Source organism: Somniosus microcephalus, chromosome 3 (genome assembly GCF_052327205.1).
Source record: "Somniosus microcephalus isolate GS21.2 chromosome 3, FLI_Smic_1.0, whole genome shotgun sequence".
Lineage (NCBI taxonomy): Eukaryota > Metazoa > Chordata > Chondrichthyes > Squaliformes > Somniosidae > Somniosus > Somniosus microcephalus.
The window spans coordinates 93,597,444-93,613,374 of NC_140989.1; the positions used below are offsets into that span (position 1 = coordinate 93,597,444).

General features: G+C 45.0%; 1 protein-coding gene across 8 annotated transcripts in view; it reads left to right on the forward strand.

The window, feature by feature from the left end:
* Positions 1–15,931, forward strand: part of eml6 (EMAP like 6) — an 844,856-nt gene that overhangs the window by 705,870 nt on the left and 123,055 nt on the right. For all 8 annotated transcript variants that reach the window (XM_085981352.1, XM_085981349.1, XM_085981353.1 and 5 more), the window contains one exon: positions 11,681–11,810. In XM_085981352.1, coding sequence (XP_085837478.1) covers positions 11,681–11,810 — 130 coding nt within the window. The remainder of the gene's footprint in view (positions 1–11,680; positions 11,811–15,931) is intronic.

The window sequence follows — 15,931 nt, forward strand, 5'->3', positions numbered from 1 at the left end:
CAATCTGATCCCCATTGCCTCTCCTCACCAGGACTCCGCTTTGACAACCTCTTCCTCCACTGACATCCCTGCACCCTTACCCATTCCCTCTCTCTCTATGGTCACATTCACCTAACTATTCGACTATGCAGTCCTCACACTCCCTATCGCTCTGATGCTATTAAAACAACTTACAACACACAGGGAGGGCCCTTGGTCTTGCCACCTCACTCCATCTTTGTCTCCTTCTCTACACTCACTCCTTCATTCTCACTCAAACTCCACTTGTCTCCCTCATTGCAGGAAAAGAGAGCTCACAATAAGAGGGAAAGAGCGAGGACAGGAGGAGGGCCACCCTCAGTAGCCCAGCTCACCCCCTGGGAGGAGGCAGCCCTGGAGATCGTGGGAGTGGAGGAGGATGCGCAAGTGGGGGACGGACAGACGGGTGTATCAGAGCAAGCTGGTGACAGAATAGTTTATCTTCTCTCTCATTGACATTGCATGAGTCGCTGATAATGATTCTGATGCTCTAACAGATTGACTTTTGATCATCTGCAATATTCAATGTGCATGTAACCTTGGCCTCACATCTCTGACTCTTCCCTTTACTCCCCCACAGGACCATCGAAAGCCCCCGTCCCCACTATCCAGGAGGAACAGCCTGAGCTTCCAGACTCCTCAGAAGAAGCTGCAACCTCTGAGGGCGCAGCGTCAGCAGAATTCAGCGCTCCCAGCACCAGCACAGACACTCACACCTCAGTGGGACCTTCGGGACATAGAGTAGAGTTGTCACCTGGTGCATCACAGCTCACAAGTGAGCATCAGCTGGTGGAGACAGGGACAGCAGTGGAGAGTCCTAGTCGGAGGGTGCAGGACGCTACCAGCTCGGCTCCGCTGCATGTCGACCCTGTGCCTCCGGGTTCATCCAGAAGGACAGCGGTGCTGGAACTCCAGGAACAGGTGCAGGAGTCTCTGGCAGGTTTTGTCTCCAGGGTCGCTGCGAGTGTGGAGCGAATGGAGGAGTCCATCGCTAACATGAGCAGAGCCTTTGTGGAGGCGTTGGCACATGAACGCATCACCACGGAAAGGATGGCTACCATAGAGGAGAGGATGGCTACGGCCAGAGTCAGCTTAGTCGCCAGGGTCATGAAAACATGGTCATTGTTCACAATAGACTGACGTCTCTTGAGGAGCGATGGTCAGCTATTGAGCATACAAACCAGACATTCGTGCAAGTCCTCGGGAGTAGGACTTCCAGTACAGAAACGGGTCCTCATGGCCCCCCTGAAGTGCAGCAAGGTGCTGTCAAGCCACTTGCTAGCTCTGAAGTGGGGCCGACCCATGAGAGGGATGTTGGTGGCAGACAGCAAGGAAGTGGGGGCTCCTCTCCAAGCGCTCACACGACCATGCCACTGCAAAGCCCTCGGTCAGAGCCCCACCAGAGTCCCCACCCAACTGAGATCGGCGTCTCAACCCCTGCACAGCCGCAGGAGCAGCAAACTGTTGCCGAGCTCTCACAGGTTTGCAACCCCAGAGGACGCCCGCCAAAGGTGTCAAGACAGGAGCAGCAGGAAAGTGAGCAAGGGGCCTCCACATCTGCTGAAGCCACAGGTGAAGCACCACGTAGGAGCATGCGTAAGAGGAAGATAATGCACAAGTAGTCACAAGGGTAGTAGTCACTTGGGTGTAATGTGTTTATTTTTAAAATGCCATCACTTGCTTATTGTCATAAAAAATTCTGATGGCAAACTGTTGCAGTTGTGGCGTGTGTCATTTCGCAAATGGAACTTCCACATTGAGGGCTTAGGGCAACTTGCAATTGTCAGTATGGTGGTCAGAGTGATAGGAATCCGCAGGTTCTTGGCCATTGTCGATGGTCTGATAAAAATGTGCGAGGCAAAAGTGTTTGATTGTGCAGGCTAAGCAAATCTGGCCAAGATGAGTGCGTCCCTTGCATCCTGAGTAGCACTGTGGCCGCCCGCTGGCGCCTTCTGGCCTGTGCAGCTTCAGGTGGGCGAGCAGCAGCTTGGAGCTCCTGCTGTTGCTCCTGCAGTTGGTGCTGCTGTTGTTCGCGGTTCTGCTGCTGCCGCGGCTGGTCTTCGTCCGAATCTGATGTCCAGGAGGAAAGGAAATAAATGGTTCCCATTCTTCTGGTATATACCTCAGTTGAGGAAGCGCTCATTCAAGGTGGGGAGAGGGGTTTCCCAGGAGGTCACACTGGAGATGGTTGTTAGGCTCCAAACTTCCACAACAATGAGTAGGCCTGTTAAAAGTTCCCCCAGACCTGAGACAACAAAGTTCTGCCACCTGCAAATGAAGATTGGTGAAAACTCCTTTTTAATGGTGTAGCTGCAGCTGTTAGTAAGCAGTCCACTTGTGCTGCCGTCAGGTTTCACTGGCATGTTCCAGAGGGGGCGTGCAGCACGTGGGAAAACTGTTAAAATCAGAAAGGCCTCTCAAAATGGGATTATAGAGGCAATTAACTGGTTGTTAAGGGCCTTAATTGTTGTTAAGGGATGGAGATGGGGTCAGAAAATTCGCATGTCGGAAAATTGCTCGGAGGCGGGATGGAGGCAGGATCAGGCCCGCTCGCCAGTTTTTGCAATTTGAACACCTCACATGCCTCCAATCCCGCCTCCTCGGGCCTGGCAAAATTGAGCCCTTAAACTTAAACAAAGCCAATTACATAGGTATGAGGGGCGAGTTGGCTAACGTAGATTGGGAAATTAGATTAAAACGTATGATAATAAATAAGCAGTGGCAATCATTTAAAGAAATATTCCAAAATTCTCAGGGAATTTACATTCCATTGAGAAATAAAAACTCTACAGGAAATGTGATCCATTCGTGGCTAACTAAAGAAGTTAAGGATTGTATTAAATCAAAAGAAGTGGCATATAATGTTGCAAAGAATAGTAGTAAGCCTGAGGATTGGGAGAGCTTTAGAAACCAGCAAAGGATGACCAAAGACTTGATAAAAAGGGAGAAAATGGGATATGAGAGTAAATGAGCAAGAAATATAAAACAGATTGTAAGAGCTTCTACAAGTATATAAAAAGGAAGAGAGTAGCAAAAGTAAGCATTCATCCCAGTGGATTGGAAGGTAGCAAATATAACCCTGCTATTCAAGAAAGGAGGGAGAGAGAAAACAGGGAACTACAAGCCAGTTAGCTTAACATCAGTTATCAGGAAAATGCTGGAATCCATTATTAAGGAAGTGGTAACAGGTTACTTAGAAGATCATAATATGATTAAGCAGACTCATCATGGTTTTATGAAAGGTAAGTCATGTTTGACAAATTTATTAGGGGAACTAGTGGATGTAGTATATTTGGATTTCCAAAAGGCATTCGATAAGATGCCACATAAAAGTTTGTTAAGCAAGATAAGGACACATGGGGTTGGGGGTAATGTATTAGCATGAATAGTGGATTGGTTAATAGATGGAAAACAGAGCGTAGGGATAAACAGGTCATTTGCAGATTGGCAGGCTGTAACTATTGGGGTTCCGCAAGCATCAGTGCTTGGGCCTCAGCTATTTACAATCTATATTAATGACTTAGATGAAGGGACCGAGTGCAATGTATCCTAGTTTGCTGAAGATACAAAGCTAGGTGGAAAAGTAAGATGTAAGGAGGCCGCAAAGAGCCTGCAAAGGGATATAGACAGGTTAAGTGAGTGGGCAATAAAGTGGCAGATGGAGTATAATGTGGGGAAATGTGAGGTTATTCACTTTGGTAGGAAGAATAGAAAAACAGAATATTTTTTAAATGGTGAGAAACTATTAAATGTTGGTGTTTAGAGGGATTTGGGTGTCCTAGTACAAGAAACACAGAGTTAGCATGCAGGTACAGTAAGCAATTAGGAAGGCAAATGGCATGTTGGCCTTTATTACTAGAGGGTTGAAATACAAGAGTAAGGAAGTCTTGCTACAATTGTACAGGGCTCTGGTGAGACCACATCTGGAGTACTGTGCACAGTATTGGTCTCCTTATTTAAGGAAGGATATACTTGCCTTAGAGGCAGTGCAACGAAGGTTCACTCGATTGATTCCTGGGATGAGAGGGCTGTCCTATGATGAGAGATTGTGTAGAATGGACCTATACTCTCTGGAGTTTAGAAGAATGAAAGGTGATCTCATTGAAACATATAAGATTCTGAGTGGGATTGACAGGATAAATGCTGAGAGATTGTTTCACCTGGCTGGAGAGTCTAGAACTAGGAGGCATAGTCTCAGGATAAGGGGCCGGCCTTTTTGAGACTGAGATGTGGAGGAATTTCTTCACTCAGAAGGTTGTGAACCTTTGGAATTCTCTGCTCCAAAGTGCTGTGGGTGCTCGGTCATTGAGTATATTCAAGACTGAGATTGATAGATTTTTGGAATCAAGGGTTATGGGGATAGGGCAGGAAAGTTGAGGTCGAAGATCCACCATGATCTTATTGAATGGTGGAGCAGGCTCAAGGGGCCGTATGGCCTACTCCTGCTCCTAATTCTTATGTTCTTCTGAGTCCAAGTCTTCGCGGCTATACTGCTGGTATTGACCACTTTGGCTATCTGCTCCCATTGCAGCCTTGTCTGTTGCTTGGAGGGCCTCCTGACCCCCTGTGGAAAGAGGACCTCTCGCCCGGAGTTGATCTCCTGGACCAAGGCCCTCCAGTGTTGCATTTGGGAACATTGGAGCCCTTTCTCTGGCTTGTTGAGCCATTACTCAGTCTTCTTGTTTATAACACTTACCTCCACAAGCAGTTCCAGCACCTGTTGCAGGCAGAAGGCACCTCTGCTTTGAGAGGTGCAGACTGCCTTTAAGAAATGGAGGCTTGCTTTAATTGGAGCTAGCCTCGCACAAACTTGGGCCTCCTAAGCATTCAGCCACTCAGCAACATGTTCAGTGCTCAGCTGAACACTACACTCACGTAAAGTAGCAGGCAGCACGAATTTTATATGCGGCCTGCAGTCCTCCGAGGGGGATACCAAATTTCTAGGCCTTTATGTTCACTTTCTCTTGATGACAGTGTGTGATGTATATTTATTTAAACCTAATCTTGTAATTCGTCTAGTTGATACTTCATTGACAGGCGTACATGAGGAGGCTGGCTGCCAAGTATGTTTAGGAGCACTTGGATTTGAGGTGGTTTTCAGCTTCCAGCAGCTCAGTCCCGAGATGAACTTGTTTCCGGCATGTGCCATTACCATGTGGGCAACCTGCCTTACAATCATAGAATGATATAGCACAGAAGGAGGCCATTCGGCCCATTGTGCCTATGCTGGCTCTTCGAAAGAGTTATCCAATTAATCCCATTCCCCTAATCTTTCCCCATAGCCCTGCAAATTTTTCTTTCTCAAGTACTTATCCAATTCCCTTTTGAAAGTTATTATTGAATCTGCTTCCACCGCCCTTTCTAGTAATAGGGGATTCTATTGTAAGGGGTATAGATAGACGTTTCTGCAGCCGCAAATGAGACTCCAGGATGGTGTGTTGTCTCCCTGGTGCAAGGGTCAAGGATGTCTCAGAGTGGCTGCAGAACATTTTGGAAGGGGAGGGTGAACAACCAGTTGTCATGGTGCATATAGGTACCAATGATATAGGTAAAAACCAGGATGAGGTCCTAAAAGCTGAATATAGGGAGTTAGGAGGTAAATTAAAAAATAGGACCTCAAAGGTAGTAATTTCAGGATTGCTACCAGTACCACGTGCTAGTCAGAGTAGAAATAGAAGGATATTTCAAATGAATACGTGGCTAGAGGAATGGTGCAACGGGGAGGGATTCAAATTCCTGGGACATTGGAACCGGTTCTGGGGGAGGTGGGACCAGTACAAAACGGACGGTTTGCACCTGGGCAGGGCCGGGACCGATGTCCTAGGGGGAGTGTTTGCTAATGCTCTGGGGGAGGGTTTAAACTAAAATGGCAGGGGGTTGGGAACCTGAGCGGGGAGACAGAGGAAAGGGAAACAAGGATAAAAGCAAAAGACAGGAAGGAGAATAAAAAAGTGGCAGGCAGAGAAATCAAGGGTTTAAATCAAACATGGCCATAGTAAATAATTCTAAAAGATCTAAGAGCAAATAGAGGTAAACGAATATGATATGATTGGGATTACGGAAACATGGCTCCAGGGTGGCCAAGGCTGGGAACTCAACATCCAGGGGTATTCAATTTTCAGGAAAGAGAGGCAAAAAGGAAAAGGAGGTGAGGTAGCATTGCTGGTTAAAGAGGGGATTAACACAATTGAAAGGAAGGATATTAGCTCTGATGATGTGGAATCTGTATGGGTAGAACTGAGAAATACCAAGGGGCAGAAAACGTTAGTGGGAGTGGTATATAGACCTCCAAACAGTAATGCGGAGGTCAGGGATGGCATTAAACGGGAAATTAGAGAAGCATGCAATAAGGGCACAGCAGTTATCATGGGTGACTTTAATCTACATATAGATTGGGCTAACCAAGGAGGAATTCCTGGAGTGTTTACGGGATGGTTTCCTGGACCAATATGTCGAGGAAACAACTAGAGATCAGGCCATCTTAGACTGGGTATTATGTAATGCGAAAGGATTAATTAGCAATCTTGTTGTGCGAGGCCCCTTGGGTCAGAGCAATCATAATATGATAGAATTCTTCATTAAGATGGAGAGTGAAATAGTTGACTCAGAGACTAGGGTCCTGAATTTAAATAAAGGAGACTACGATGGTATGAGGTGCGAGTTGGGTAGGATTGATTGGGGAATGTCACTCAAAGGGTTGACGGTGGATGGGCAATGGCAAACATTCAAAGATCACATGGATGAACTACAGAATTTGTTCATCCCAGTTTGGCATAAAAATAAAACAAAAAAGGTGACTCAACCGTGGCTAACAAGGGAAATTAGGGATAGCATAAGATCCAAGGAGAGGACATATAAATTGGCCAGAAAAAGCAGTAAACCTGAGGATTGGGCGCAGTTTAGGATTCAACAAAGGAGGACAAAGGGATTAATTAAGAGGGGGGAAATAGAGTATGAGAGTAAGCTTGCAGGGAACATAAAAACTGACTGTAAAAGCTTTTATAGATATGTGAAGAGAAAAAGATTGGTGAAGTCAAGCGTAGGTCCCTTGCAGTCAGAATCAGGGGAATTTATAATGGGGAACAAAGAAATGGCAGACCAATTAAATACATACTTTGGTTCTGTCTTCACAAAGGAGGACACAAACAACCTCCCAAAGATGTCGGGGAACATAGGGTCTAATGAAAGGGAGGAACTGATAGAAATCAGTATTTGTAGGGAAATAGTGTTAGGGAAATTGATGGGATTGAGGGCCGATAAATTCCCAGAGCCTGATAATCTACATCCTAGGGTACTTAAGGAAGTGGCCCTAGAAATAGTAGATGCATTGCTGGTCATCTTCCAAAATTCTATAGACTCTGGAACAGTACCCATGGATTGGCAGGTAGCTAATGTTACCCCACTGTTCAAAAAGGGTGGTAGAGAGAAAACGGGGAATTACAGACCGGTAAGCCTGACATCGATAGTGAGGAAAATGCTAGAGTCCATTATAAAGGATGTAATAGCAGAGCACTTGGAAAAAAGTGACCGGATCGGACAAAGTCAACATGGATTTACAAAAGGTAAATCGTGCTTGACTAATCCACTGGAATTTTTTGAGGATGTAACTGGTAAAATAGATAAGGGAGAACCAGTGGATGTGGTGTATTTGGATTTTCAAAAGGCTTTCGATAAGGTCCCGCATAAGAGATTAGTGTGTAAAATTAAGGCACATGGGATTGGGGGCAAGGTATTGACTTGGATAGAGAACTGGTTGGCAGACAGAAAGCAAAGAGTTGGAATAAACGGCTCTTTTTCCGAGTGGCAGGCAGTGACTAGTGGGGTACCGCAGGGATCGGTCCTTGGACCCCAGCTGTTCACAATATATATTAATGATCTGGCCGAGGGAACTAGATGTAATATCTCCAAGTTTGCAGACGACACAAAGCTGGGTGGGCGTGTGGGCGTGTGTGCTGTGAGGAGGATGCCGAGAAACTCCAGTATGATTTGGACAGGTTGGGTGATTGGGCAGAAGCATGGCAGATGCAATATAACGTGGATAAATGCGAGGTTATCCACTTTGGTGTCAAAAACAGGAAAGCAGATTATTATCTGAATGTCAATAGATTGGGAGAAGTGGAAGTGCAACGAGACCTGGGCGTCCTTGTGCACCAGTCGCTGAAAGTAAGCATACAGGTGCAGCAGGCGGTTAAGAAGGCAAATGGTATGTTGGCCTTCTTAGCGAGAGGGTTTGAGTACAAGAACAAGGATGTCTTGCTACAGTTGTACAGGGCCTTGGTGAGACCGCACCTTGAGTATTGTGTGCAGTTTTGGTCGCCTTACCTGAGGAAGGATGTTCTTGCCATGGAAGGAGTGCAGCAAAGATTCACCAGGCTGATACCTGGGATGGCAGGAATGACGTATGAGGAGAGATTGTGTCGATTGGGCTTATACTCACTGGAGTTTAGAAGATTGAGAGGGGATCTCATCGAAACCTATAAAATTCTGTCAGGACTAGACAGACTAGATGCTGGAAGGATGTACCCGATGGTCGGGGAGTCCAGAACCAGGGGCCACAGTCTAAGGATAAGGGGTAGGACATTTAGGACTGAAATGAGGAGGAATTTCTTCACCCAGAGAGTGGTGAACCTGTGGAATTCTCTGCCACAAAGGGCGGTGGAGGCCAGTTCATTAAATATATTCAAGAAAGAGTTGGATATATTTCTTAAGGCTAAAGGGATCAAGGGATATGGGGAGAAGGCAGGGACAGGGTACTGAATTTGGATGATCAGCCATGATCTCATTGAATGGCGGAGCAGGCTCGAAGGGCCGAATGGCCTACTCCTGCTCCTATCTTCTATGTTTCTATGAATGGGACGATGAGACTGTGAACAACCTGGTTCAGCCTGAGACAATAGCCGAGGAAAGGGATGATATCAATTGCAAAGGTACAGATTTTGTGCATAGCAAAGATGATGGCATTGGTCTTCCCAATGTTGGCTTTGGTCTTCCCAATGTTTAACTGGAGAAAATTGTGACATATCCACAGCTGGTTATCAGACAAGCAGTCTGACAACATAGAGGTAGTGGAGGGGCCGAGAAAGGTGGTGGCGAGGTAGAGCTGGGTGTTGTCAGCATAAATGTGGAACAGACATCATGGTCCCGATATATAAGTGGCTGGGAAATACGGGTAACCCAGAGGTCCTGCTGAATTTAACGGCAGGACCTCATTTAAAAAAAAAATCTCTATTTTCCAGCCAGCCAGATTGAAAGGCTGGCTGGGTGTTGAGCAGGAAGGCCTGCATAGGTCGGCCGTATCCATGGAGTGGCGGGGGGGGTGGAGATCGGAGGTCGGGGTTAACATCATGGAGATGATTGGAGGCTGGGGTGGATGTCATGGAGGTGATCAGAGACCGGGGCGAGGGGACATCGTGGAGGTAATTGGAGGCCGGGGGGGAACATCGTGGCGTTCAGTGGTGGGGGCGGGGGGTACACGTGGAGGGGATCGGTGGCTGGGGGGAGGGCGATGACGTGGAGGAGATCGTAGGGAAGCAGGTTAGCTTAGTGGGCAGGGGGGAAACACTCCTGCTCCTCCTGGCTTACAAGCAGTGCTATAAAGGCACTTAGCTGCTTGAGCCAGCCTTTCTTGCATCCCTTCAGCTGCCAGGTTTCCTGAGCCTGGGAAACCCGGCCACAGCAGTTAAATCTGAAAGTCTGTAAAAATTTGAGGCACGCAGCCTCATTAGCATATTAAATGACTGGCCCACCTTTCGAGTGGAGGTTAGTTGCCCGCCCCCCAACTCACCTCCGTTAAAACCGGAAGTGGGCACATTGGAGGCGGGTTGGGATCGAGTTTGCGATTTAAAATTTTTTAACCTCTCCCCGCCCATCCTGGGGGGAGGGGGTTAAAATTTCTCCCCCCCGCCCATGCCTTCAGTTGATGTCGCTGAGGACCAGCATGTAGATGAGGAAAGATGAAGGGCCAAGGATAGATCCGTGGGGGACTCCAGAGGTAATGGTGTGGTGGTGGGAAGAGGAGCTATTGCAGGAGATTCTCTGGCTACAATTGGATCAGTAAGAGTAGAACCAGGCCATGGAGGAGAGGCTTTGGAGGAGGATTGCATGGTCAACCATGTCAAAGACTGCAGAGAGGTCGAGAAAGATGAGATGAATAGTGCACCATGGTCGCAGTCACAGAGAATGTCACTTGTGACTTTAGTAAAGAGCCATTTCAGTGCTGCGGCACTGGCGGAAACCTAATTGGAGAGGAAAACAAAAAGGTTAAGAATGATGAGTGGCTTCAACCATCTTTCCTTAACTGTTCTTCATAGAATGTTCACTTTTTATGTCAATGACTTGACCAACAAATTCAGTAAGAATTTTGGTACTTTTTGATGAAAGACAAACTGGAAACTGTACCCCTTTTTTGTTTTCATCTGCCCTCTTTTTAGTTGTCTTGCAACACCTTTCCCTAACAAAGGTTGGCAAGCATCAGTCAATACTACTTTCTAATTGACCTCTCTGAGCTAAGTAAATAGTGCCCAGGAAGACTTTCACTCCTATTACCCCTCCTTCTCCATGGGGAGCATTAACCACCATTCTACCACCCCATTGGTATAGTAACACATCGAACCACAATTCCCATACATGATACAAAATTTACAGCATCACAACTGGCATTACACTGTCATCATTGCTTAAGAGACAAAAATGTAAAAACAGCTGTTGATGCATGTTATGGTGCATTAGACATCTGTATAGTTTACTCAGCCTTCAGTCAGTATTTGTTTTGGCATGGAATGGAGGGGTGATCTCTACCTATCCAGATTAATGAAAAATGCATCTCCAGCTACTTAGAATTGAAACATTCTGGAAAGGTTGTATCTGGACCTATAGAATAAAATGTCCTTGGAAAATATATGGTACATATGAAAAAGGGTATTATGGTTCAGGTTTTAAAACACTGGAGGGAGGATTCGACTTCCACCCGAAATGTAGGTATTGGGAAGTTACTAAAATGCAGTATAATATAATTCTAACCCCATGTGAAGTAAAGTTTAAAAAATCCCCAATAATCTAATTTAGCTTTAAAATTTAACCAGTGAGCAAGCAGAGCATAGTGTATTTCATAGCCAGTGGTGTAATTTGGGTTTGCCTGCTGCTGACTGTAGTATAACCACCTGCTAGACTAAAATGATCACAGAAATCACAGAAACCCCACAGTGCAGATAGAGGCCATTTCGGCCCATCGAGCCTGCACCGACACATATCCCACCCGATCCCCGTAACCCCAACACATATCCCACCCTATCCCTGTAACCCCACCTATTTAATCCCCCTAACACTAAGGGTCAATTTATCATAGCCAATCAACCTAACCCGCATATCTTTGGACTGATGTTTGTTTCCATCTCATTAAACAAGTAAAATAGAACAAGATTCTGATGACATTGCCTGGGATTTTCTGTCTGAGTAACTGTCCTATTTGGAAGAGCAATTGTAACAGTGTGATACATTTATTTAAATATTTAATCTAATAGGATAAGGGGTTCAGGTCTCAATTTTTGTGGCAACTGCAGCCTCAAATTCTTCATATGCAATCTTTACACAGACAAAAGTATGTACCTTTCAAGTCTGCTTCAATTTGTAATGTTTTGATATCAAATTCACCTTTTGCTTTCAGGAGATTGTCTTAGAACATGTTTTTGGATACAGAGGCTTTGACTGTCGCAACAATCTCCATTATCTTAATGATGGGACTGATATTGTTTTTCACACAGCTGCTGCTGGCATTGTTCAGAATCTGTCATCAGGTAATGAGTGTATGACTGTTCAGCTCAGGCAATGAATGTAGAATTCTGATAACATCTTTGGTGTTAATGTAAAAAGGTATTGCATATGTGCATAATGTTTGGTCTTAGACTTATTATTTTAAGTGCTTCCAATAAAGACTTAGTTGACAATTTTATCTGCATCTTTCAATAAATTGCATAAAAACTTATAGCTTCTACAATGCATAGTATGCCTTTTGGTAAATCAACTTATCCTCAAAGTAACATGTGACATATTGAATTCCCAGTCACAATGTCAAATTAAACATATCTGCATCAATAAATAGTCACAGCTCATCACTTGGTTTGTGAGTCTGGCTCAGAATGGGGACCAATCCTCAGACATCTCGAACCAGTCTGATAGGCGGTGGAGTTTTCCTCTAGACTGGAATTTCTGACAACACTCTCCCATAGATGAAACCCTTGGCAGACAATATCCATAGCACCAGCAACATCTGAAACCTTTTTAATAAATTTCCTTTTATAATGTCATTTATGCTGTTCCGCCATTCAGTTAGATCATGCTGATCTGTATCTGAACTCCATCTACCTGCCTTGGTTCTGTAACCCTTAACACCTGTGCCTAGCAAAAATCTATCATCTCAGTTTTGACATTTTTAATTGACGTAGACTCAACAGCATTTGGGGGAAAGAGAGTTCCAGATTTCCACTACCCTTTGTATGAAGAAGTGTCTCCTAATGTCACCCCTGAACAGCTTAGCACTAATTTTATTGTTATGCCCCCTTGTTCTGGACTCCCCCACCAGAGGAAATAGTTTCTCTCTATCTACCCTATCAACTCCTTTAATCATCTCAATTAGATCACCCCTTAATCTTCTATAGTCAAGGGAATACAAGCCTAGTCTATGCAACCTGTCCTCGTAATTTAACCCATTCACCCCCAGTATCATTCTGGTGCATCTGTGCTGCGCCCCCTCCAAGGCCAATATATCCTTCCTGAGGTTCGGTGCTCAGAACTGAATGCAGTACTCTAATTGGGGTCTAACAAGAGCTTTATATAACTGTAACATAACTTCCACCCCTTTGTATTCCAGCTGCCAAGATAAAGCCCAATGCTGTTTTAATTATTTTTTTGTACCTGTCCACTAGTTTTTAGTTATTTCTGTACTTGGGTAAGTCATGTCTAACGAACCTAGTTGAGTTTTTTGAGGAGGTAACTAACGTGATACCTAACGTCTCTGCTCCTTCACAGTTCCTAGCTTCTCACCATTTAAAAAGTACTCTAATCTATCTTTCATATGTCCAAAGTGGATGACCTCACACTTCCCACATTGAATTCCATCTGCCACAGTTTTGCCCACTCACTTAATCTATCAATATCCCTTTGCAACTTATGCTCCCATCTACACTATTTACTGTGCCACCTAAATTAGAGTCATCAGAAAACCTGGCTATACAACTCTCTATTCCTTCATCTAAGTCATTAAAAAATATAATGAAAAGCTGAGGTCCCAGTACAGATCCCTGGGGGACACCACTTAGTCGCATCTCGTGCAGTTAGAGTACTGCAATTAAGTACTTACCCATTGCCCCAGAAATTCGGGTTGGAGGCTTCCCGTGGGTGCAAGCCTCCAACCTGCACTTACCTAGCGCGCCAGCCATTGTGCTGTGGGCCCGTGTGGGATTCCGATCCTGGGCCTGCTCCAGCTGCCGGCGCGCAGTGCTTGCGTATCCCAGGGGCGCAGTTAGTTTGAAGCGTCCCCTGGGATCACGTGGGCCATGGAGAGCCAATCGTAGCAGGGAATCTCTGTTCATAGATTTGACAGGAAGACCTGTCAAATCTATGATTAGAGTTCAGCCCCAAAACATAACTAAAACTTCAAATAAAAAAATTTTTAAATCACATTTTTAAAATAACTATTATTACATAAAATAACTCTTTTAATCAATAATTTAAATTTTTGATAAACTTAATTACAGTTTTTAGTGGGACTAAAAATAAACTTACCTTTCTGTAAAGTATTTAAAAATAATAAACCTGTGGAAAAAAATGTTTTAATTTTACTCAATTCACCACTTACCTTGTTAAAAGCAGGCCTTGCGACTGCTTTTTCAAAGCGTAGCTCCTGGAGGCTTACCCTCCCAAAGAAATCTGGAAAAAAAACAGAAGTTCCAGGCATACACGCTGCCTCTCCGGTGCACGCGTTCGACCTGTGAACCCCTTCCTTTAAGGGAACGGAAGTTCCGGTTTCCCGCGCATGCGCAGTGCATGCACGAAACCGGCACTTTCGTTGGGCCTAAGTGTGAGTACCCAGCGCGTACTCACCCGTGGGGACCTGAATTTCTGGCCCATTATCTCTACTCTCTGTCTCCTATCTCCTAACCAGTTCCCTACCCATGTCAATAGGTTGCCTCCAATTCCACATGCACTCATTTTTGTTACCAGTCTCTTACGTGGAACCTTATCAATGCCTTCTGGAAATTCATATAAATAACAACCATAGACACTCTTTTATATACCATGTTAGTTACCTCCTCAAAAAGTTCAACTAGGTTCGTTAGACATGACTTACCCTTTACAAATCCGTGCTAGCTCTCTCTGATCAGTTCACATTTAGTGCTCAGTCACTCTGTTCCTAATAACAGATTCCAGTAGCTTTCCCACAACAGACGTTAGACTAATAGGCCTATAATTTCCTAATTTATCTCTCTGACCCTTCTTAAATAATGAAGTGACATTAACATGCTCCACCTGCAACACCATTTAGAGATTACAAGAATTAAGTAATAGTTTGCATTAGTGTAATATTTGCAACTGTCTTTTCATTTTGAAAATGAATTGAATTCTTATCAATTGCAATGATATGATTAGAAGATTGAAGATTACAGTTACAAAAACTTTTTTTTCAACTAATGTAATCTAGAATCATTGGTTTCAACCTATAACAATCGGCACAAACTGATTTAACATAATTTAAAACTCAGTCCAAATGCAATCCTAATAATTTGAAAACATTAAGAGTGAAATTGGATCTTGTGTGGCCGTTTTCCAGTCCAATTTAGACGGCCAACCACCCTCGCCTGAGCAGCGTCAGACACAAGTCCGATGCCATCTTGGTTCAGGCGTTTTAGAAACGCCCCAGTTCAGGCGCTATAGAAGTGTCACCTAAAACAGGCGGTAAGCTACTTGAATATGGTAATAAGGGGCCTAAAGCCTGATTTAGGACTCAAACCAGGAATTCGCTTCCCCTCAATGTAGCAGGTATTGGGCCTGGTGTGTGCAGAATTACCAGCTCTACATACAGCTTAAAAAATACTTGTCTTGATGTGGAGCCAGGAGGCAGCTCAACATTAAAACTGCGGGCTGCTGCCCGCCCCCGTTTGCCCCCTCCTGATTGCTCCCATCCCGGACTTACATAGAAACATAGAAGATAGGAGCAGGAGTAGGCCATTCGGCCCCTCGAGCCTGCTCCGCCATTCAATGAGATCATGGCTGATCATCCAAATTCAGTACCCTGTTCCTGCCTTCTCTCCATATCCCTTGATCCCTTTAGCCTTAAGAAATATATCCAACTCCTTCTTCAATTTATTTAATGAATTGGCCTCTACTGCCTTCTGTGGTAGAGAATTCCACAGGTTCACCACTCTCTGGGTGAAGAAATTCCTCCTCATCTCTGTCCTAAATGGCTTACCCCTTATCCGTAGACGGTGACCCCTGGTTCTGGACTCCCCGACCATCGGGAACATCCTTCCAGCATCTAGTCTGTCTAGTCCTGTTAGAATTTTATAAGTTTCGATGAGATCCCCTCTCATTCTTCTAAACTCCAGCAAGTACAAGCCCAATCGACCCAATCTCTCCTCATACGTCATTCCTGCCATCCCAGGTATCAGCCTGGTGAATCTTCGCTGCACTCCTTCCATGGCAAGAACGTCCTTCCTCAGATAAGGCGACCAAAACTGCACACAATACTCAAGATGTGGTCTCACCAAGGCCCTGTAAAACTGCAGCAAGACATCCTTATTCTTGTACTCAAACCCTCTCGCTACGAAGGCCAACATACCATTTGCTTTCTTAACCGCCTGCTGCACCTGCATGCTTACTTTCAGTGACTGATGCACAAGGACGCCTAGGTCTCGTTGCA